Source organism: Oikopleura dioica, chromosome 2 (assembly GCF_907165135.1).
Source record: "Oikopleura dioica chromosome 2, OKI2018_I68_1.0, whole genome shotgun sequence".
In the NCBI taxonomy this organism is placed as follows: domain Eukaryota; kingdom Metazoa; phylum Chordata; class Appendicularia; order Copelata; family Oikopleuridae; genus Oikopleura; species Oikopleura dioica.
This window is the reverse complement of record NC_137292.1, coordinates 3,765,135-3,787,072: the sequence shown is the minus strand read 5'-3', so window position 1 is coordinate 3,787,072 and position 21,938 is coordinate 3,765,135. Positions and strand designations below refer to the sequence as shown.

General features: G+C 40.3%; 5 protein-coding genes across 9 annotated transcripts; all 5 read right to left on the bottom strand.

Annotated features, from left to right (window-relative positions):
- Positions 1–4: 4 nt before the first annotated feature.
- Positions 5–1,129, bottom strand: LOC145700418 (type-1 angiotensin II receptor-associated protein-like). 2 transcript variants are annotated; one of them, XM_081777682.1, is made up of 4 exons: positions 863–1,129; positions 695–817; positions 307–349; positions 5–228 (listed from the first exon to the last, which is right to left on the bottom strand). In XM_081777682.1, exons 1-4 carry the CDS (start codon positions 1,095–1,097, stop codon positions 144–146), a joined length of 486 nt encoding a protein of 161 aa, XP_081633808.1. In that variant the 5' UTR covers positions 1,098–1,129; the 3' UTR covers positions 5–143. The 2 variants fall into 2 exon arrangements, with proteins under 2 accessions (XP_081633808.1, XP_081633809.1); XM_081777683.1 differs by lacking the exon at positions 307–349 and having other exon boundaries at positions 5–226; positions 863–1,128.
- Positions 1,130–1,140: 11 nt separating this feature from the next.
- LOC145700419 (E3 ubiquitin-protein ligase znrf2-like) lies at positions 1,141–1,908 on the bottom strand. Its single transcript, XM_081777684.1, has 4 exons — positions 1,769–1,908; positions 1,555–1,680; positions 1,373–1,514; positions 1,141–1,323 (listed from the first exon to the last, which is right to left on the bottom strand). Exons 1-4 carry the CDS (start codon positions 1,865–1,867, stop codon positions 1,289–1,291), a joined length of 402 nt encoding a protein of 133 aa, XP_081633810.1. The 5' UTR covers positions 1,868–1,908; the 3' UTR covers positions 1,141–1,288.
- Positions 1,909–1,951: 43 nt separating this feature from the next.
- LOC145700417 (Golgi-associated PDZ and coiled-coil motif-containing protein-like) lies at positions 1,952–5,040 on the bottom strand. Its single transcript, XM_081777681.1, has 8 exons — positions 4,903–5,040; positions 4,664–4,857; positions 3,841–4,011; positions 3,592–3,791; positions 3,352–3,473; positions 2,901–3,043; positions 2,708–2,858; positions 1,952–2,623 (listed from the first exon to the last, which is right to left on the bottom strand). Exons 1-8 carry the CDS (start codon positions 5,030–5,032, stop codon positions 2,427–2,429), a joined length of 1,308 nt encoding a protein of 435 aa, XP_081633807.1. The 5' UTR covers positions 5,033–5,040; the 3' UTR covers positions 1,952–2,426.
- Positions 5,041–5,304: 264 nt separating this feature from the next.
- Positions 5,305–14,659, bottom strand: LOC145699382 (alpha-actinin-1-like). 4 transcript variants are annotated; one of them, XM_081776650.1, is made up of 19 exons: positions 14,598–14,659; positions 14,516–14,536; positions 11,765–11,838; positions 11,616–11,720; positions 11,470–11,569; positions 11,220–11,424; positions 10,958–11,039; positions 10,167–10,248; positions 9,999–10,084; positions 8,856–9,630; positions 8,608–8,813; positions 7,940–8,236; positions 7,686–7,844; positions 7,563–7,640; positions 7,424–7,510; positions 6,977–7,033; positions 6,831–6,932; positions 6,682–6,783; positions 5,305–6,637 (listed from the first exon to the last, which is right to left on the bottom strand). In XM_081776650.1, exons 1-19 carry the CDS (start codon positions 14,617–14,619, stop codon positions 6,581–6,583), a joined length of 2,697 nt encoding a protein of 898 aa, XP_081632776.1. In that variant the 5' UTR covers positions 14,620–14,659; the 3' UTR covers positions 5,305–6,580. The 4 variants fall into 4 exon arrangements, with proteins under 4 accessions (XP_081632776.1, XP_081632777.1, XP_081632778.1 ...); XM_081776651.1 differs by lacking the exon at positions 7,424–7,510 and adding an exon at positions 7,261–7,326; XM_081776652.1 differs by lacking the exon at positions 10,958–11,039 and adding an exon at positions 10,636–10,717.
- A 4,417-nt stretch (positions 14,660–19,076) lies between these two features.
- On the bottom strand, positions 19,077–21,897 carry LOC145697244 (uncharacterized). The gene is made up of 6 exons (XM_081774421.1): positions 21,868–21,897; positions 20,121–21,822; positions 19,895–20,076; positions 19,690–19,844; positions 19,455–19,645; positions 19,077–19,411 (listed from the first exon to the last, which is right to left on the bottom strand). Exons 1-6 carry the CDS (start codon positions 21,874–21,876, stop codon positions 19,191–19,193), a joined length of 2,460 nt encoding a protein of 819 aa, XP_081630547.1. The 5' UTR covers positions 21,877–21,897; the 3' UTR covers positions 19,077–19,190.
- Between the last annotated feature and the right edge of the window lie 41 nt (positions 21,898–21,938).

The following is a 21,938-nucleotide window of genomic DNA, read 5'->3' as shown; positions in this document are numbered from 1 at the left end:
TGAAGAACTTTGAATATTTTATTCGGACAGAAGGAAAAATAAAATAACATGTCATGCAGTGTTTTTTTTGACAGAAAAAATGGAGGGAACAATGAAGAAATTTGAATGATCGTGAAGAAAGTACCAGAAGAAAAGTTGAGGAGTTATTGATAAGAAGGCAAGTCTTGAATATCTTCCACCGTCCTCATTGGTTTGTAGTGGCCTCTGCCTTCTTCCGAGAGTGAATCTTTTAGGAGAAATATAAAGGATAGTAAGATATAAGCATGAGCGCAAACTTAAAAATGTAAATGATTTTCGTCCCTTCCTAAATCCTCGTACGCCGATGAAAGACCCGGTAGACCAATATTTCCTAAAAGGGATATGTTTTCTTTGTAGGCATAAGAAATATTTTAACAACAGTTTGTCTGCAGATTTCGAGATTAATTTTTCGAGTTTTCAATTGGGAAAAATCATTTTATGACCGCTAGAGCAGAATAGAATAACATGTGTCATAAGCGAGCAATTTCCTATAAAACAATGTCTTTTCTCCGTCTATTTTTAACTTCCGAACTTCCATGAAAAAATAGACAGACTACCACTGGCGACGAATATTTGAATAAGAATTTAAATGTAACCGAATTTCAGGATTTTTAGCGAATTCCGGGACAAAGTCAAGAGATAAATGTATCCCGAAAAATACTACACGCGGTCTTACCAAAAGAAGTCTGTCCCCCTCTCTCCTTGTAAATTTGATGCAAAAACAGGGCTTGGAAAGGCTTCGTGATTATGAAAATTATGGCCATTGCTGCGGCGAATTTCCCCAAGCCCGACAATTCATCTTTAATAATTTGTAAGAGCGGGAATACCAAGAAAAAGATATTACCTGGATAATTTGCTCCGACAAGAATCGAGTCAGTAACTGTAGAAATTCCAGTACAGGAGGCGTAGAAAAAGACTTGGAGCGAATCGTCCCTTTGTACGACGCACCAAACTCCAAGAATAATCAAGCTGAACTGCGTGAGCATATATCCAAGTGGCAACCAATTTGTAGAAAGCGCGAGTAGCGACATTGTCCACTGAAAAAGGACGATCGATTTGAGCGTGATCTTCAGTTCCATTCGATTTTCCTTTCTGAAATTTCAAATGAGGAAGGTCTTGCGCTTTTTCGTTGTTTTTATTGAACAGAATGGCGAATTAATCAAGTGGTATGTGTGTATGTTTCTCTTTTTTGAAGGTGGAGAAGATAACTGTCTGCCAGACAGCCGAGGAAAGGGCAGCCAGAGTCGAGTTGGTCGTGGGAAAAATAGAATTAGTCATCTGAAGATGGATGGCTCGGACACTCCTCTGAAAAAAAGAGATTAAAAGCGGGCCCCTTAATTTCTGATGAACGTACCTCTGACTTTAAACCAGTCTTTCAGACAGTGTTCGTGGAAAATACACAGACAAGGTAGTCTAGCAATCACTTGTTGCGAGAGAAGATCTTCGTAGCAAATGATACATTCTCCTTGATCAACTTCTAGTACGTCAGTATTGAACTGAACAAGTGTTGAAGATTGAGTATTGCTGGTTAAGTACCTCAAGTGCAGGCTTGGTAAGGCAACAAACAAGATGCGTTTCAAATTCTTCAGCTCTTTGCATCTTTTTACATTTTGGACAAGGGCGATCTACTTGCGAGAATCGCATTGTTTGGGTCACGAGTTCCTGAAATTTTATTTTTGCTGATTTCAACGATAATTTTTATCGCGAGGGAGATCTCAATAAATCGACGCTATAATTTATGTTCGCATACCCTCTGTTCTCTTAGCCATTTTTGATGCTGCGTTTCTGCCCTCCTCGCCGCGGTCTCCTCTGCACTTGCTGTCTGCGGCCTTGACGTCCTTTGGCCCATCTGAGCCCGATTTCTGAAAAACGAAAATATTTAGTCAGGAATGAGAAACTCGGTAATAAAGAAAATCATCTTGAAATCTGGATGTTGAATTTTGAATTTGTTTATTACTTGTCGTAGAGTTGGGATAGGAAGAAATGCTTTCAATAAAGCATAAAAGAAACAAGAGATAGTGAAAAATCTCGAACATGAAGGCAGGCACGCTGTACTGTAAAGGCAAAAAGAAGTGACTGTTACTGTCAACCGGTATACTTTGATAAAAAAGAATGATGATACAGAAAAGAAGTGTTTGATTTATCTAATATTAATTATTATTGAAACTAAAGATGGGGTAGGGTCAGTTCGAAGGATAAACCCCCACTAGTAGTAGCAGGCCCATTAAAGATATAAGTAGACCCCCCTTCGCCCAACCGAACCAGTTTAAAAATTATGAAAAAGAAAGGTATGTATACATAAATATAGCTGAAAATTGTGAAATCAAATGAAAACATATTGCAAAGAGGTCCCCAATTTGTAAGCAACTTGATAGACTAGGGATTTTTCAACGCATTTTGACTCTCTTTTAGAAGTCTTCTTTTATAGGCGTGGTATCTTTTTCAGAGTGCGACTCGATCTCATTGATTTCGGAACGGATCGAGTCTAGCGGGGCAGTTTCGGATTTTAGGGATGCAACTTCGGGATCGTTTGTAAGAGCCAGGCTCTCAGTGTTTTCATTTTCGCCGTTCTCCAGGGCTGATTTTGCTTCTTCGATAGGGTCGTCTTTTCAAGGATATCGACAAAAAATATCTTTTAAACCCGCTTCAGATTGATAGTTCTAGAGATGACTCCCTCGAATATCCGAGCCTAAAGGTACTTCCGGCAGTTCATCGGCCTCTGCTTCGGAAATCTTGGCCATGGCAGCTGGCCCCATCGAGGTAGAAACGTCGTGCGATTCCAATCTCGTCAACGAAGACGCACTTTCTTCCGGCGAAATAAAGAGGAGCTCCAGTTCGACCTAATAAAAGAACTGAAAGAAGGAACTTTTTCCTCCCCTTACCTGTCCTTCTTGATCGGTTAAAATCTTCACCGCGTCGTTGTGTTTCAAATTTCTCAAATCAATTCCATTAACGGACAAAATTGCATCGCCAACGTAGACATTTCTCGATTGGGCAGCGGGTTTTCCAGCGTAAATTTCAGAAACTAAAAATCAGAATTACAGAAGAATCATCAGCGAGAAGCGGCAAAGTATAAATATTGACAAATCGAGTTTCTCAATTGTCCAGGCATCATGATTCATGAAACTTCTTCTCTTGATCTTTTGTTTATTTCGACGCTTTTATAGAGCTGAGAGAGATCTTCGACAGTAATTTTGAAGGCGATCTCTAATTAAAACCGCCCTGGCAAATTTTAATTCTTTTTTTAGAAACAAGAAAGAAATTAAAACTATTTATAAAAGCTCTGATTCGAGATCAAAGTGTGGTAGAACCGCACAGATTTTCTGCACTTACTTAAAATAGGAGTTCCAAGTTGCTTCCCTCCGACGATGGCAAGTCCAAGGCCATCTTCAGGGTGTTTGTTGATGACTACTCTGCGGACAACGCCTACTGCTCCAGGCATGTTTAGAGAAGCTTGAAGGAGGGATTCGTATAGAATGAGTTAATAGGCTTGTTTTAAGTCCCCCTCTATGTAACCCTTTTTAACAGTAAATAAACTGACATAATCTTCCAATTCTGCAAATCCCCATTCCTGGACCATCGCCAAGGGTTGCCTGGCAAGCGCGAATTACAGTCTTGTGTCTGTGCAGATGAATCTCCGCCTCCAACTGATTCCAAAGCCGCTCGTAGTCGTTATTTTTAATCTCGCGCCCGAGCAATTGAATTTGTTGAATTCGCCCAGCGAGTTCTTTATCCAAATATTTCGAAGCCAGTCGGGCCCCAAAAAGATCATCCTTTTTTTAATTTATCATTAAATTTCATTGAATTTACGCTCTCGTGTACCTGTAACGAGAGTATTTCTCTGTGTAGTTTTCGATTCTCCTCTTCAAATAGAGACGCCGAAACTTGTGCTCTGTTGAGTGCTTGCCGATCGATTTTCCATTCTTCAAGCTCCGATGAGATTTTCGCGTGCAGCTCCTCCACTGGCAAACCCTCGTTTTTCGCGTTTTTGAGCTGAAAACTTTCTTCAAAGAATTGAATAAATGAAGGTTCTCTTCAAAATTAAGAAGCCGCTTGCGGCTTCGAGCAGAGAGACAGCCTAAAAGCCGCGCCGAGTAAGTCGAAAATAGAGAAAAAACTTCGCGTAAATAGTTTTTTAGAGATTTTACTGCGGCTTTTTGAATTTCCTTGGCTCGAAGCCGCAAGCGGCTTCTCGATTTTAACTCATTTGAGATGGAAGAAACCATAAGATTTTCGAAAAACTGATGAAATGGGACTTTTTTGATGACGGAGTCGTTTATCAGTACGGGTAATCCTGACTTGCACTACCTACGGGTAGTCATGTTAGTATTACTTTTCTCAAGGATGATAACCGGTCCAGATAATGACTAAAGTCAAGATTAAATTTGTGGCTGGCCCGATAGATGTTCGACACAACACTTTCGGGGTTCTGAGGGATACTTACTCCCGTCAACTACTAAAAATATCAAAATGGCTGTAATTTTGTCCCATAACATCCTAATCATTTCGTTACATTTCCTCATCCTCAAAGTCTCGATCGTTTAGATGAGAGTTGAGTTCGAACACAATTTATGGCGTCCGCGTATGATATGCGGAATATGAGAATTATTCCGAATATCTCATTATAATTTCAAAATTTGTTTACCTGGGCTTCGTGAAGTTGTAATACCAGTTTTTCGTTTTCCTCATTTTCTGTCTTCGTTTTCGCGGAGCTGGAGAAATAGTCTGTCTGCAAATTGACGACTTCAGCTTCCAATTTGCAGTTCATTTGCGCCAGAGTTTGTGCTTTGTGGCACAACTGGGAGAAGCACGATGAGATGATTCCGAGCTTGTCGCGTCCTAAATTCTTGGTTAAAATATCCATTGATAATTATACACAAGTACCTTCATTCGTCACTTGTTTATTCTCCTCCTCGACCTCTCCCAGCAACAAATCAAGCTGCACGAAGCTTCTATCGAATTCCTTCTCCAACAAATCCAGCCATTTAAACATCGATCCCGCCGCTATCGACATCTTTTACACCGCTGAAAATGGTTAAACAAGTCTCTACATAGACGAAAAGCAAGAAGCCGCTTGCGGCTGAGAGCAAAAAAGCCGCGCTTTGATCGGTAAAAGAAATTTAAGAAGCCAAAAAATATTTTATTATCTTTGATTGTCAAGAAGCAATTTTTTAAAAGGAATTGTCGAAATACTTTTTTCGTAAAGTAGAATATTGATTTTTGTTTTCAAGTTGGATTCTTACTTTGGGGCATTCATATTGCCTGATTTTTGGCACTAGGAATAGAAGTTGACAAGGAATAATCGGAAACATGTGCGAAACTGGTTAAACTTGCTGGGGACTAGTTTTAGTTAGGTAATATTAATAATAAATGCTTGGAAACATGTGAAGGGGCCTCAAGTGATAAGCTGGATGAATGATAAGAATTGTCGAATGCTGGGAAAGGAGTTGGATGCTTGAAACAATGCTAGAAGATATCAGATATTTGAAACAACAAAATGTGACTAGAATTTAACTAAAACGGGAAGTTTATGCTGCTTGTTGCATAAAAAACAAAATTGGTTGTTTGATTGTAACGAAAATAACAATATAAAAGATGAATTAGTCGATTAGTCTTGGAAAGATTTTGAAAGCGAAAACAGCCGCGGAAAGAAGCTGCAGCTAACATGGTCGAATTTCAAGGAAAGGGCCTCCTTTGAGGCGGCAAAAAATATGATCATATATGTTGTTCCTTCTAAGTTTCTAAAGTAAAACAACGACCACCATCGCTACTGCATTCCCCAACACGAGAAATGATAAATGTTTCCAAGAAAAAACCATTTTACGGTTTCAGAAAAATAAGAAATTTCAAACAACGTTTCAGAGAACATGCCAGTTCTTATTCTAATTTCATTTGCTCGAGGATCCCAATTCGGGATTCCCAAATCAATTTACGCTTTCAAAATCTTCCAAGACGCATGCAAAACTCAACAATTGAAAGAAATCAAGAAGTAACTTTTTATCATTAATATTTTTCTTTATAAATTATACAAAACAAGAAGTAAAGAAGGAGTATTTTTCGTGAAAATTGTGTGTGAGAGTGTGTGTGTGTTCTTTTTGTGAAAAGAAGTGACTTTGTTTTCGATGTGAAGTTGCAGTAAATAGGTAAAATTTAAAGTACAGTGAGAAATAAAAAAGAAGAGATAAGTTGGGTATTTGTGCTATTTTGAAGCTTTCAGTTTTTTGAGTTGTGAGTTATTTTTTTTTTCTTTCTTGTTTAGGTAAGTTCTAAAAATAATGATAAGAATAAGAATGTGCACATGCTGGCAAAGGCCATACTTTTTTTGTTCAAGAAGTAGAATAGTAAATAATTATTATTAATAAAAATAATAGGTAACGCAATCACTGTCATTGTCAGTTTTTTCTTTTTGTGATCGTAGTTTTTGTAGTTGTGGAACAGGGCGAAAAGGAGGGATGAGGTGTTCTTTCTCTTCGTGTTGCTTTTCTCATCTCTTTCTTTATCTGGTGAATTTTTTGATGTTTTTTGTTTTTTTTTGAGAACTCTTTTCAGAACGGGGCAATTTTTACAGATCGGACTCGCCATACAGCGCCGTGGAGAAGGATTCGTAGTCCAGAGCGCCCTAGAATTGATAGGATAAGAAAATGTGCGGCCTAAGGATTGTACCTGTGGAACATCGGCTCCGCGGTATGGGCTCATTCTCTGGATACAGTATTCAGCCTGGTCTGGAGGAAGTTCGCGTCTGAGTTCTTCTTCAAGAATGTAGGGCTGAAAAGAACGGCAGTTAGCGTTTCTTCTGGTAGGGTTTAGCATACCTTGTCACCAGCAAGAACACGGAAGGACTCAATGACCTGCTCGGCGGTGTCGTTGTCTGTCGTTTCTCGAGTCATGAACTCGATGAAGGATCGGAAAGTCACCTTGGTTGGTTTTTGAAGAGATTGAAAGATGGATAGAAACTTACCTGGCCAGTTCCAGTGGGGTCGACAATGGCAAGGATTCTCTGGAACTCAGCTTCACCCTTAAAATGGTAAAGAAAAGGGCTCGGGAAAGCCGAAGAAGGTAGAAAAGCAAAGTGAAGAAGGAATGGAGTTAGAAATGATGAGAAGGAGAAAAAATCCAGAAGCCGCAAGCGGCTTTCTTATGCGAATATATCCGCAGATTCAATGAGTAAATATTATGTTAGTCGCGTCAAACAGCTCTTGAATGGGTTTAAATCCACACAAACACTCGAAAAACGCAGCTTACAAGCTGGTAGCCCATAGAAATGAGGACAGCAGCGAAGTCATCGGGCTCGAGGTAGCCCTTCTTCTTCTATAGAAAGATATTAGAGAAATAATTTAAGGGAAGTTTGAAAGAAAAAGCGAGGAGGAAATAGAGGAGGAGCAAGATAGAGAGAAAAGTCTCCTACTTTGACGGGGTCATTGGACTCGACAATGTGTCCAATTGCGGTCAGACAGCCCTGTAATTCCTCAATAGTACAAATACCGTCTTGGTCCTATAAAAAGCAAGTTGTAACACGGGTTCATTTGCAATCCACGAATACGTACGCGATCGAAGTGGTTGAAGGAAGCACGGAACTCGTTCATCTGTTCGGCGGAAAGACCCTTGGCGTCTCGCATCATGATCTAAATGGTAGTCGAGTTAAAACCGCTTTTGCAGGGGTGAAGCACCTGGTTTTCGATTTCGTTGATAGTTCGAGCAATAGTGGTTCGGAGATGCTCCATACCGACGTGGATGTGCTCCATGGTGTAGTTGGTGTGTGGGTTATCGAAGACAAGGGCTTCCTGGATTTCCTGGTGGTGGTGAGCGAGCTCCTCGACCTTTGGTCTTTTGAATGGATTTGAAAATGAAGGAGACGGCGAACATCGAGAAGCCCCTTAGAGAGGCAAACTCTAAAGAATCAATCATATCTGAATCCATTCCTGTAACCTTCAACGGCAGTCTGATAGGACTTCAACTTCTGGATCTGCTGCTCAAGAGTGCCGTCCATCTCAAGTGCGACGCCGACAATTTCTTCTGTTTTCTGCTGGATCCATGGGCCGATGGCATTGGCCTGCTGGGCAAACTTGATTCTGAGCTGGTTGTGGTGCTGCTGCTTGGCGAGCTCGAGCTGGAGCGAGCTGTCTCGTCGGGGAATGTAGTTGACGACGGCGTTCCATGCGGCTTCGATGCTGTCGGCGGAGACTGTTGTGTAGGGGTTGACTCCGAGCTCAACGCCGTACTGAAAAAATGATGATCGAAGGGAAAATGAAGAGGGTGCCAATGAGCTATCTTGATGAGTAAATCTTTGGATGAGGAGCTAGTGAGAAGGATTTACGAGAGTAGATAGAGAGTAAGCTCTGTTTTAAGCGTGTGTACCAACTCATGAACCGTACAGATATGACGTATCTTAAAAGATTAACAATGATTGAACCTCTTGTTTTTTATCACCTACATGAGTATAAATTATACTTTTTGATTTCTATAGAAATGATAAAAATTGATTCATTTTTTAACCAGATCGATTGATCTACACCTATGTCTTATAACATACCACTGTTTTCATTTCGTTCTTAAAAGTAAGAAAACTGATCAAGCCAAGAGTCAAAATACCTGTCGGGCGATCTTGGAAGCTTCCCGCATGAGGCCGATGATGTTATCCTTTTCTTTCTGGGCCTCGGGGAGGGTAGCCTTGAACTGCTCGTGAGCCTGGATAAGGCCCTTGATTTCTTCGATGGAGTGGACGATGAACATGTCTTCGAGATCTTCCTTGGCGCCTTCCATCCAGTTGTTGAATGGGGCGGCTCGCTTGGCAAATTCTAAGAAAAGCTCTAATTAGTGCAAGAGGAGGCTAATCTTACCGAGGTAGAGCTGTTCAATGGTGTCCAAGATCTTTTCCATATTTTCAAGGGACTGTCGTCGTCGCTGGGTAACTTCTCCCAATCTGTCCCACTCGTCGCAAATGTCCTGGCATTTCTGGTTGATCGTGGCGCAGTCGTGGTAGTCAAGATCGTTCAATTCCTGGGCGATAGCGGCGATTTGCTCGACTCGGTCCTGGTGAGCGGCGAGGTCGGATTCGAAGGCTTCGTGTTTCTTGATGAGGGCCTTGAGCTCGGAAAGGGTGCAGGATCGGTAGTCCTCGGACTTGAGGGTTTCTTCTTTGCCGGCGGTCCAGCTCTGGTGGATCTGCGATTTGTGGTAGAACTTTTTGGCCAAATGGTCGAGTCGCTCGAGTCGTCGGAGCTCGGCGATGAGCCACTCTTCGTAGCCCTTCTCAGCGGCTTCGAGTCCCTTCCAGGCGGAAGCGATGTCGGAGACCATTTTGCCCTCGGAGGGGACGAAAGCGGGTCGATTGGCAAGTCTCAATCGAGTCTGGAGAGTGTTGTAGCTCGATTCGAGCTCACCCTTCTGGTCGGATCGTGGGGGCTTCTGGTTGCGTCGGTAGTCGCGGAACTGGTCAAGTCGAGCCTGGACGTCGGACATCTGGTTCTCAACGGTTCGGTCCTCAAGGGTGGGTCGAGTTCGCTCGATCCAGGCGAGGAGGTCAGATGCCAATCGCTCGTACTCGTCCATGAGCTTCTCATTGGCCTGGTTGACGTCGAGGACTTTGAGGATTCTGTTGGCGGCGGTCTCGGCCTAGAAAGCCGTTTACTACTGGAAGAAAGAGACAGAAAAAGATGAAGAAAAAGAAAGAAAGCTAAAGATGAGAAAAGATCGAACCGAAACGCAGAAGAGCTGCGTTATTAAGAATTTAAGAATGATCCACAAAACGATTGTGTTTTTCAATTCAAATCAAAGAAATCAAAACTGAACCTTTTGGTCACCAGCAAACGCGTGGTAGAAGGCAGCGACGTAGGTCATGATAGATCGCTCGTCGGGCTTAGCGACTTCGACGAGATCTGGCGGAGAAAGAAAGATTGAGAAAGAAAAGGGAAAATAGAGAGGAAAGTATAAGTAGAAGAGAAGCAAACGATGAAAATACGTATTAAAATTGAGGGATTAACCTTTTGTTGTCCACTGAAAGCATGGTAGTAGCAGGAAACGTATGTCATGACAGCACGCTCATCGGGCTTGGCGACCTCGACGAGATCTACACGGCAAATCGAATGTTAACTCACGCTCGCACAAAATGTCCAAAAGGGGACCAAAACATGAAAAAACTTGAAACTTACCTTCAGCGTCCAACATCTTTGGAATGTCAAGGTGCTTCTCAGCGATATCGAAGGCCAAGTTAAGGTTGGTCATAGGATCATCCTGAGATTTTTGTAAAATTTGTAGAAAGGCAAGGTGAATAGGTGAGATTTTTCGATCAAAATTTCACTTTTTGATGAAGCAAACCAATCGCAAAAGTTTTCACTCAGCTTTTTCGCTTTTGATTTTCTTTGCCGGAAATTCCGAAGCAGTTTTAAAAATCGAAAAGCTGCTTGCGGCTTCGAGCAAAGAGAATAGCCGCGGTTAGCGCGGTATTTAGTTTACTTGCAATCACAAACAGCTTCTCGATTTTGAAAACATATTCAGAAATTCGGCAAAGATTGTGACTGAAAGAGGTTACCCCTCTTTATTTTTCTTATGAAAGGTGATGGAGCTGATTTGATTAGGGTGGCCTCAGGGTACTATTTGGTCATCGGATTCTGGTAGTACCTTTCTGAGGTCATCATAATTCGGCAGAATGTCAGGTCTGTGTCTGTGAATTAAGGCGCAGAAAGCGAGTCCATCTTTCCAGCTAGAAAGACGAGGTGGTTAGCAAATCGAACACACAAAACATGGATCCAGAGCATCCCCTCCGTATTCTGTTCTGGCAATACGAAGAAGGGATGTTCTGTTTTTGCGTGCATAAAATGTGGTCGTGGTTAAATGTGAGGTTAAGAGTGCATGTTTTATATAAAAAATACTCTTTTCAATATTCACGCATCGTGGAAAAGCAAAGTGAAAGAGGCAAAATGTGTGTGAAAAATATGTTTACCCGTCGCAACTCGTGGAAGTTGGGGATGAGGTCAGGTCGGTGGCGGTGGATTAAACCACAGAAGGCCAAACCGTCCTTCCAGCTATAAATCAAGTGGTTATGCAACAGTCTTTGGTGATAGAATTTTGTGAAAGAAACTTGTTCAAGTTTTTATCATCTTTTTGGACAAAAAGCCGCGTGCAGCTTTTATTGTATAAAATCCTGCCATAGCCTGCAATAATGTATCATGCAAATATCATTTCATATTGAAATACTCTTGTACCTCATGTGGAAGTTCTGTACATTGACGTTCTTATATGGCGCAGTCTTTCGCTGGCACCAGAGAAGGAGACCTTCCTTGGCGGAAGTTTCTTCAACAGAAATGTCCTGGATGGCGAATCGGAGAATGATGGTCCAGATCATACCAAGGGTCATCTTGACGTTGCCGTCGACGATTTCCTCGGCACCGATGGAGACCAATCGAACACCTGATTGATTGATGAAGGTGGTGATTGATTATTTGAAGGAGGTACCTTTGGATTCGATGAAGTCAAGAGCCTTGTTGACGTTGGCGATCTTGTGGAATCGCATCTTTCCTCGGTCGGGCTTGGCAAGTCGCTCACCAGAGATAACCTAAAAAGCGGCAGTTGAAGTCAAAAAAGGGAAGCAAAATTCGTACCTCGAGGAGAAGCATCAATTTGAGGCCATTTCGGAAGTCGACATCGATGGCTTCGATGCCAGTTCCAGCTTTTCGAAGGTGGGAATTGCACCAAGCTGTGAAGGTCTAAAAAGAGCCAGCGTGTTTCTCTTGAATCTTCGGTACTGTACCTTTCGCTGCTGCTTTTCCCATGCAGGGTCGAGAAGGCCCTCTCGATCCCAGTCCTCTTCCTGCTGCATGTAAGCTACAAGCAAAGATAAATCAAAGCGAAAAAGGGGTAAGTTATTTCGAGAAGCCGAAAAATGTGGCAAATCGTCACACAAACCAAGTCACAGACGCGCAATAAGAGCGCATCATAAACTTGCTTTATTTCCCCATGAATGCACTTGGCGCTGATTTCGCGGCGCAGATGAAAGTGAGAGTTTTTTTTCAAAACGTGAGAGAAAAAAAAAATAATAATTTGATTAATTGAGGAAGAAAAAATGTTAAGAGACATTGATTTCTCAATGAAAAATTCAATAAAAAATGAAAGCAAAATCCTTGAATGAGGATTTTATGAAAGGTTAAAAGGTAATTAAAGATGGCCATGATAATTTTACTGCATTTGAAACGGAAAAAATCAACTTATCAATCATCTGAAGCTGATTTGACAAAAAATCAAACTGCTGGAAATCCATTAAATCCTTCATTCTATTTGCAAAAGATCAGAAGTCAGAGGGCTTATCACTGATTCCTATGCTTTTGTCAACAAAAACTCTCAAAAGAAAATCAATTTTGAGCGACAATTCCAAGCCTTTTCAACTGAATGAACGGGTTAAACCGAAGTAAACCCCTTGGAGACAAGGAAGAGACCTAGGCATCTCCTACCGTAAGCATAGCTCCAACGGCGTCTTTGAAGTCTCTCACTTTTCGGACTCGCCATTTTCGAACCGGCGAAAATATCCAAAAAGCGATGATAATTAAAAACTTTAAGAAATCAACGACTTTTTGTCTTTTGTCTTGAAACTCAGCTCCTTGAAAATGCGAAAGCCTCACTTCAGTTGTTTGAGGCTAAGTGTGTCACTTCTCCGCGCTCCCAGGATTCTCTACTCTTTTAGCTCAAAATTGCTGCTCAAAGTAATAGTTTTTTAATAAGTAAATAATTCGCAAGATAGAGAGTTGTCTAGTAGAGGCGAAAAAGTAGTGGAAGGGGCGACTACACATCAAACAGGGGCATCAGAAAACAAGAAACTTGGACACACTGACATGTGAAAAATACTTTTTGCATCACTCAAAAACGAGCCTAAGAGAGAAAACCAAGGAAAAAACTATGGTTTATATGAAGAAAGGAACATTCTAATTGGCTTCTACTATAACTAGTAGACTCATCATTTTGACTCATTGAAATAAAAGAGGAATACTCTTAATTGAGCTACTACCGAAAACATAAGTGGTCAACTCATCATAGGTCAATTACTTCTTCCGTTAAAACTCAGCGAATTCTGAGCTCGATCGATTTTAAATCCAATTATCGAGTCATTTACTTGTCGCTGCTCAATTTTACTGACCATCAACTGGAGAAATATTTAACCCCTCTGATTATATCTGGCTCTGTCTGACAGTCAATTAAAAATTAACACTAACCCTAACCCTATTGAAAATTTACCTCGTCTCATTTTTCCGGAAAACTCCTTTCTCTTATGAACAAATCTGGTTGAAATTCGTTTTCGGTAAAAAAAGTTTTTCTTGAAGACAAAGAAAATCCTCTTGAAAAAGTTTTCCTTCTATCAAGTGATTTTCTTTTCTGCTAATTTCCCACGCCCTATTTGATTTTTCAAAAAAGGGGCTACTAGAAGGGCTAGACTCTAGTCCACAAACTGGAGAAAAAAAAGAAGCAGAATGGACAGACATCACTTAGAAACGGTTCATGAAAGATGCGTCCTGACAAAGGGCCCGCGGCGCATTCCTGCCATTGTTGGGCACACGCGTTAAGCCGGAGAGGTGATTTTTTCGACAAAAAACGCGAATAATTCAGTTGTTAGTCAGTTCTGATGAAATTCAGATTCGAATTCAGCCCTTCCAAAATTTCTCAATTCTTATTGGTTTATCCCGTAAATCGAGCAATCTTATTCGCTCAGAAAGAAAACAATATAAAGAACTAACCTTCAGGTACTTTTCCTCTTTTGGGAAAACTCTCTGTTTTCTGGCAGTAATGAACAATTCTAGTCCTCTCTACAACAGCATGGGGCGATCTGCTCCGATAATAACTCGACTCGACAAAGGTTTCAAAATGAACAAAAATAGATTTTCTCAAAAACCGGAAAACCTTTTCAAAGGAGCCCAGACTGGCACCTTTCAAACTTTGAACGGGGAAATGAATAAGTCAAGTTTTTATTGTCGTGTTTCCGGTCTGTCAAAAAATCGACATTTTGTTCTTGTTCAATTTTGTTCAAAATGAAGAATTAACAGAAGTTCATTTTGAAGCCTTTATCTGTTTATAGCCCGAATTTCTAGTATTTAAAGATTCTCTCTGAAGCGTCCAATTTCGCCCTGAGCTGGGCTCGTAGCGGATCATCCTCTTTTCAGAAAAAAAGCGCTCTTGAAGCTCAAAACACGGGCGGATAGGAGTAATAGTAATTGCCAGATAAATTATCTGAGATAATAATCGAGCTTCAGCTCCTAAAGGAGCAAGTGTCTTCAGATAAGTGACGGAATAAATAGATACCGGTAGATAGTAGCGAGTTAATGATCCCGGAAATAATCTTTTAAAAGTTTATCATGACAGATTTTGATTGTCGGGTTGATTTCATATTCGTTGCATGAGAAAAATATGGCAAATAATTAATTTTAAAATTATCACTTCAATAAAAAATGAGTTAATTGCAAGATCAAACTTTTGGTTAAATTCAAAAATATGAATCACGCGTAAAATCTTTACTTACGATCTTCCTCAGCGGGGTATCCTTAATTTCAATTTTCAACACATCGTTCCCCGTTACTTGAAGATTAAAGAGGCAAACTTACCATATTCATTCACGGGATCCATTTCCAATTCCAATCCCACACGATCCGAGTGATCTGAAATAAAACGACTGTTAGATTCAATCAGGTTAAAAATTTTAAAAATTTCGACAACAGCTGGCTCTCGGAAAAAGCGTTACATAATTTAACCCGGCAGGAACCTTCTCGTAAAAGAAACCTTTCTCAAAATCAGCAAAAAAGAAAAGCTCGGAAAAAATGAAATTCGGGCAATTTTGTAAACAAAAAGTTCACTCTTTTTCTTCTTTCTTTTTTCAGGTGGCGATTTTGCACGAGAAAAATCACATTCTTAAAACAAGTGGCCTCGTATTGAGGTGAACTCAGGCTGAACGAAGCAGCCGATCTTGCGTGATTTTTGGAGCCGGTGTGGATTTCGGGAGATTTAGCATTTCGGAGAAAATAGGAAAGGATTCTCCAAATACTTTTGAAAATGATATAATTGAAAATGATAACTTTCAGTCCTCATAAAATGACCAGAAACCATAGAACAGTTCTCAAACTTCAAGTTATTGGCATTAAATCTGTTAGTTTCCTGGATATTGATTAAATGAATGAAATACCAAGTAATTGACTCATTTGTCAGAAGAGGTTTATCAATAATATTTGAACTTTCAAAGTTCAACACCCTTTTATATTTTAACCCATTAGCGCGCAATAGCAAATTTCGTGCAAACTTCTTATTGGCCCCTTCTGCCCTATTTTCTATTTTCCGGCACTTTGCGGCCGAGGGGTTATTGACGAGTTAAATATCTTCAATTTTTCATTGCATCATTTTTTCGTTGTTGAGTGAGCTTTTCAACGTCGATTTTTGAGTTCAACACGGCGCAAGTTGAAAATTTCGAGTTGTGCCCAAATCTCTTCGGTAGAAAGGAAAATAAAATGAGTAGAAAGAAAAATATCTCTTTCATATCTGACTGGGCTACAAGGGCGAGAGGAGCTGCTAATGCTCGGCCGCGCAAAAATAGAGAGCTTACTCATTGCCACTTGCACACAGGGAGAAAGGGATTGAGGAGATTGTGAAGAGTACCCTCTGTCCTGTCGCCTTGCCCGGGAGCAAGTGCGGCGCCTCGTCATCCCTTTTTTTGATATCTCCCTGAGCAATCGCGCCTTGGTGTAAATGACCCATTATTGCAGGAGAAACTATTTTATGTTAAAAATTAACAATAAATTTCTATGAAAAAAGATTCAAAAAGAAACCCCCATTTTTTCTCTTGCATTCTCTTTTTCGTCGGGAATTCTGGACTCTCTCAATTTGGCGTGAGAAAAAATGTATTCCCAAAACGATAAGATTCTAACCGGCCTCTGGAACTCGAAAGTAAGAAAAGTTGAGCTCAGTTTATGAATATATAATTTAACTGAACAAGAAAGAATCACGAAAATTGTAAAAATGAGTTTTCGGGAAATACGAGTCATTCTCGGCTTTGATCGTTTTTTACTCATCGTTTTTACGAAGGTCGCTTATTCAACTCTTTCTATCGTTATTTTTTTACCTCTGTATGGCGTGTACGAAACCATTTTCTTCGTCTAGGGCTTCAAAAAGACGAAGTAAAAAAGTCAATAACAAAAAATATTTTTAATTTTTTTTTTCAAAATCTTCGAATCTTCGCTTGGGAAATCGCGATATCAACGAGATTTGTTCTTTCGGACTGCCGTCAAATGTCCACCCGGAAAGTCAATTGACATAACCCAAAAATGGAAAAGTGCTAAAAATCAGACTTTCGGGTCTTTACAGCTCAAATCTCGCGTCAGCCGGATCAAGGGGCTCTCCGGGTTCTCACTTCCGGAAAAGAAAGAACTTTCTTATCTTCAACAGTTACTGATAAGTTATCAGTGAAAACTGACTTTTATCAGGGTAACCTGTGTAAAAGCCTGAGAAAACCCGTTAATTTCGAGGTCTGAAAAATTTCAGACCCTGACTCAGGTTTTCTTCCTAAGTTTCCAAAAAACAGGACCCTGAGTCCGGTTTTTCAGAAGAGTAAAATTTGATTGTCTTTTCACTGCTCACTAAATCTGCCTAAAAATGAGTGAAAGTGAGCCGGAAGAGCTCTTGACAATTCTTCAAAGGCAAAGCTGTCAAGTGCAAAGCGAGAGAAATTACGCTCTTTTTCGATACTTATCCGTTTCAACGAAAAAGTAATTAAACATTCCCGAGCTCGCTCATTTTCGGATCATCTTTCGGCCTCAAAATTGATACAAATCGGTAGTTTCGAATTAAATTTTCAGCTTTAAAAAGCGAGAAGCCGCTTGCGGCTTCGAGAAAAAGTACAATTGAGCCGCTCAAAGCGCGGCTATTTTTCTCGAAGCCGCAAGCGGCTTTTCAATTCTAAAAGCCGATTTCTAGATTAAAATCAATCAAAATTCCTTGACAAAGAACTATTTCTAGAATAACAGTAAAAAAGTATTTTGTCTTCGTTTTTATTTGCTTCTTTTTTCGTCAAAATCTCTAGAATACGACAAAAAAAACGGAAAAGTCGGCTTTTGTTTGTTTATCGATTTCGGCGCGCTGTCATTGGCATTTTCTCTAGACAAAAGTGGCCGCTTTGGAAGTGTTAAAAATTGATGAACCAGTCGGTTTCGGTTTTTGGGGTTTCGGGCGGCCGCCGCGAATTTCTCAATTTTTTTCCGCGCGCCGCCGCCAATTGGAACAAAAGGCGCCACAACCAAACTGAGATCGGAACGACCTGCCCGGATCATCCTTTTTTCCGAATAACTGTTGAAAAATAAAGTAACCCGAAATGGTGAAAAAAATATTAAGAAAAATAATAATTAATATTTTTTTAATAAATAATTTTAATAATATCTATTTTAACAATCCAAACAAAATATTCTTAAAGAAGAGTTTCTCTGGCGAATCATTTTGAAATTTCAAAAATTCGCGATCGCTTCTCTCTTTTGTTTCTTTTTCAACTTCCGAGAGGCTCTTTTCTGAGTCTCTCTTTGTGTCTCTTTCTAGTTCTATTTGAATATCGTTTTCGCTTTGGAACGTAAAACGCGGCTAAGCTACGCGATGACATTTGCGCTAATTAACCCTCTTCATAACATAAAACGCCGCTTCAATCGTGAAATTACTCATCTTCAAAGAGGCATTTTTGACTGTCAAGAAAGGAAAATAAAATCTTTATTGCAATATAGAAAAAATATAAGAAAGAAGATCATCTGTTCATCGTATTCTTGAAAACGCTAGAATAATAGCGATTGCTGCAAAAACTGCCGTCATAATTCCAATGATGCATCCGTAACCTTTGAAAATGTTTTCACAAATGATTTCGGTCTACATCTTTGCTCAGCAACCTGTGTAAAAACCTGAGTCAGGGTCAAGAATCAGCTTTTATAAAAAGCCCTGGCCGGCTTTTTTCGGAATAAAGCCGCTGTGCGGCGTTCTATAAAAGCTCACTCAGATCCCTGAGTCAGGTTTTTAGACAGATTGCCGAGGCACTTACAGCTAGGTCATTTCTTTTTGTAATTTTGTGAAAGCATTCCTGTACAATGCTTTGTCTCCACAGTTGTATATTCCTCCGGCGGGAGAGTTGTGACATTTGCAGTTGTAAAATCCAATTTTTCTGTTGAAAATTCTCCAGTAGTGATTTCTGAAGTGATTCCAGTGACTGTTGACATTGATGCAGTTGTTGGTATCAGCGAAGAAGTCGAGAAGATCGTCTGAGCACTGGTGGTTTGAAGAGTGCTGAAGGCTTCTGTCGTTGGAAACAACGATGAACTTGTTAAAGGGGAATCTGACGAGGTTGATGATGATGAAAAATCGCTGGTAAGTGATAGAAATGATGATGTAAAAGCCTGAGCCGTTGTTGAATCTTCGGCATTCGAAGAAAAAATGACAGTTGTTGAGTCTTTTACGCGTTTTTTACTTAAAAATGGTTCAATCTTGCTAAGAAAGTAGGATTTCTTCATGATTTATTTTTCTTATCAGTTCTATCTTATCAACGGTTCCGGCTGCTTGGGCAAAGAAAGCGTAACGAAGGTAACTATAAAAGAGCGACTTGAGAAGAAAATATTCATAGTTTTTGAAATGAATTATGCTTAAAGAGTTTCTATCAGCGTTTTTTCGTATACGGTGCATGAAATATATATTGACTTAAAAAATTCTTCACTTATTCGAGATTTAAAACTATGCAAAATCTCGATGAAACGCATCCCTGTAACTTCTGATATATCTGTAACAGTTTGAGTTTGACTCGTCTCGACAAAACCTGTTGTTATTTCTCTCAAAGGAGTCGATTCAACCAATAATTTCTCAATAAAAATTACCAGAAGCGTTTTTATCATCGTCTTTCTCAAATAATTTTTATCTCAGTCAATAGCGATCCGACTCTGTTTGGATTTTTATTCTCCTCAAATAACAATTTCAATGCCTTTTCTGGACTGGGAAATTTTTCAAGTGGTTCATTCTTGAGTTAAAATCAGTTTTTATTGCAATTTTTTGAAAAACAAGTATAGAAAAGCCTTATTTTGGAGAATTGATTGTTTATTGTTCTTTTTCAATGAGTTGGTAATAAGTATCAGTTTATAAACATGTGATTACGTGTGTCAGAAAAATGAGTTTTCAGTTGAAGGGACAAATAATTACTGGTTAAGATTGAAAGTTGTGGAGACGATGAACTCATTTTTATCGTTGCTTTCAGCATTTCTTCGTTTTCGAGCGCCAGGAGTGCAGTTTTGATCAAGGTTCGGATCGCAAACGCAGACAGTACATTCGATTTTGATGTTTTCTCCGAAGTCAGGAGGTCCATTGGCGTCGAAATCATTGAAAGCGAAGGCTTTGAAGCTGAAGGCGATCGAAGTACCTAGAGAAACAATTTATTTTCATGTTCTTTTCGCAGAAATTACCGAAATTATCGAGAATTTGTGAGCCCGAGTCTTGCACTTCCGAGCCGCCAGAAATGAGCGGCCAAGTTGGACGAGAAGCAAGAGTGTCGTCATATGCCTCGCAAGATTTGAAACTGATGAAAAAGTCGGTCGTATCGTCAAGAGTTATATTAACGAAAACATCGTCAAATCCTTCGAACACTTTGTCAGACCTAGAAAATTTTAAGCAAATATAATCGTGTAATTTGAGTCCTACGGAACTGGTTTCTCCATATCTGGTCGATCGTAAACAGCGACAGATGTGGTAAATTGGCCAGTCTTGCCGAGGTTGATGTTCCAAATCGCAATATTAACGATAAGGTCTACATGCGCACGAATACACTTTTCGAATGCACAAGTTGCATGAATTTTCTGAATATATTTATTATAAATGCTTTTCTATTATTGAGACAGTCTCTCACCAACGCGTGTCCGAATGAAACGATAGCGTTTCCTGAATGACCATTCTCTTGAGAGTAAACCAATCCAGTGAAATAGATATGTGTTGAGTTGATGTTCTCAACCATTGAGCAGCCATTCAGGCCATCTTCAAAATCAATTGTTCCCTCTTCTTCATTCAGCGTTCCGATACATCCTGCAGTTCCTACAAAAAAGCATAAATCATTGCGATTAAGAATCGCAATTTACCCATATAGAGATTATTTTTATGAACATGAGCGTGTCGTAGCGCGCAAAGTGGAACCTTCACGCCTCGTGTACCCGGCTCGCAGATGATTTCGGACTCTTCAAGTGCAACTGGGCAAGGAGCTTCACAAGAATAGCCAGGGTCTTCTGATCCTTGGTCGAGACCCCATCCGGAACCCCATCTGTCCTCGACAGTCACGTAGTCGCTGAAACACTCGCATTCAGAGTCCATGTTGCAAAACGCGTTCTTGATGCATTCGTCAATCGGTTCTGGAATGGTCGTATTTACAGGTGGATCCTTTATGATTCGAATTTCGAATTTTGAATCGGCGGTTGCTGGCTCTAGATTTTCAAGGGTGAGGAATAGTTTTCCACTGAATTGAGGGTTGTATTCTACCCATGTCTCGTTCCAAGGAAGACCATGATGATCGAATTCGAATGAAAAGTCGTTGCTCACACTGGAGGGCTTCGCAAACTCGTAAGAGCCGTAGACAGTCAATCGCTGGTTAGAATTAAGTTCGAAACGATCAGTTCCGTTTAGGATCAAATTAACACTTTCGGATCCATATGACGCGTCAGCAGTCCGAAGAAATCCACCAGTTGTTCCGTTGACGACATCGATTTCAGCATTGCAAGCGGTGTTCATTATCATGCTCTTGATGTCAGCGAAGTCGTTGAAATTGTTTAGCCGATGAATATGGTCGGATGAGGAAGAAATGCACTGAAGCTCATGTTCCCACGCGTATCCGACTCCGATTGCGATCGATTGAATATTTAGGGGATCATTTTTTAGTCGTTCGGCAGCTTCGCAAGTAAGAACGTTGTTATTACTGGCTCCGTCTGTAATAGTGATCAAAACGTTCCTTGTCTTCGTTCTTGTGCTATCTGGGCTGTTTTTGAAGACTTCTAGAGCTTTGTCCAAACCACTGTATGTTGCTGTTCCTCCATCTGAAAATGTCAAGCTCGAGATGACATCACTGAAGTTTCTATTGGTGTAATCGTGAAGGTTAAAGTCAATATGCTCCACAGAAGCGTAAGTAATGACTGACACACGAGCGTGTTCTGCTGATATATCTAAGCAATGGGTGAGATGCAAGATGAAATCCTTCGTCAACTCAAAATTATAGGGACCAACGCTTCCAGACTCGTCAACAACAAAGACAAGGTCCATTTCTTTATCGAGGCAGGATCCGTCTACTTCTACAGCAATCTCATCAGCAGCATCGTAGAAAGTACCAACAGTTGATTTAGTAACAGCAGTGAATGTTGCTGCTTGATCTGCTTGGGCGAAGGGGGCAGGGAAGAAAGATTGCATTTCAAGGTAGAGGATGAGAGAGATGAGAGAGTATTGCGGGACGTCGAGATCTGAGAACTGCATGTGGTTCCAGTCGAGGTGAAATGCGTTCAAAATGGAGGTTTTGTGGAAAGAATACAAATTTTTGGTATCATCGAATTGGTCTTGAGTCAGTGGCCAGATTTGACCAGTAGTGGTGTTTGTTCCATAATTTGTGGTAGCGAGAGCGTAGCGAATGAGAAATTCGCGATCTTGAAAGTGAATCTCGTCGATTTTGGAAATCTTTTTCCAGACTTTTCGATAGGTTGCATGGGCGATGTCTTTTCCGACTGCTTCTGGAGTGAGAGTGTGATCGACACGGGGGTTGGAGCAATATTCGCCGCAAAAAGCGAGACCCAAGAGGGAGGCGAACTAAAATATGGAAATAAGGACTTATCTCTGAAAGTAAAATTTTACCAAAATCATCTCTGTGAAAGTGTTGCTGAATAAATTTCTACACGCGTTTATATCCGCCTGGTGATAAAAGA

Bases quoted from the DNA above. Each gene is read 5' to 3' on its own strand.
- LOC145700418 (XM_081777682.1), bottom strand. From the start codon at position 1,097: ATGGAACTGAAGATCACGCTCAAATCGATCGTCCTTTTTCAGTGGACA. The intron at 818-862 runs GTAATATCTTTT...AAATTATTAAAG, and splicing joins TGTCGGAGCAAATTATCCAG to ATGAATTGTCGGGCTTGGGG. The intron at 229-306 runs AGGAAGGGACGA...ATTTCTCCTAAA, and splicing joins TCATCGGCGTACGAGGATTT to AGATTCACTCTCGGAAGAAG.
- LOC145699382 (XM_081776650.1), bottom strand. From the start codon at position 14,619: ATGGATCCCGTGAATGAATATG. The intron at 14,537-14,597 runs GTAAGTTTGCCT...ATTGAAATTAAG, and splicing joins GGATCCCGTGAATGAATATG to GATACCCCGCTGAGGAAGAT. The intron at 7,034-7,423 runs GTAGGAGACTTT...TACCATTTTAAG, and splicing joins AGTCCAATGACCCCGTCAAA to GGTGAAGCTGAGTTCCAGAG.
- LOC145700417 (XM_081777681.1), bottom strand. From the start codon at position 5,032: ATGTCGATAGCGGCGGGATCGATGTTTAAATGGCTGGATTTGTTGGAG. The intron at 4,858-4,902 runs GTACTTGTGTAT...CCAAGAATTTAG, and splicing joins TAAACAAGTGACGAATGAAG to GACGCGACAAGCTCGGAATC. The intron at 2,859-2,900 runs GTAAGGGGAGGA...TTCTTTTATTAG, and splicing joins TAACCGATCAAGAAGGACAG to GTCGAACTGGAGCTCCTCTT.
- LOC145700419 (XM_081777684.1), bottom strand. From the start codon at position 1,867: ATGGGCCAAAGGACGTCAAGGCCGCAGACAGCAAGTGCAGAGGAGACC. The intron at 1,515-1,554 runs GTACTTAACCAG...ACACTTGTTCAG, and splicing joins TTACCAAGCCTGCACTTGAG to TTCAATACTGACGTACTAGA. The intron at 1,324-1,372 runs GTACGTTCATCA...TCTTTTTTTCAG, and splicing joins AGACTGGTTTAAAGTCAGAG to AGGAGTGTCCGAGCCATCCA.
- LOC145697244 (XM_081774421.1), bottom strand. The intron at 19,845-19,894 runs GTGAGAGACTGT...AAATATATTCAG, and splicing joins TTTCATTCGGACACGCGTTG to AAAATTCATGCAACTTGTGC. The intron at 19,412-19,454 runs GTAATTTCTGCG...TTGTTTCTCTAG, and splicing joins ACAAATTCTCGATAATTTCG to GTACTTCGATCGCCTTCAGC.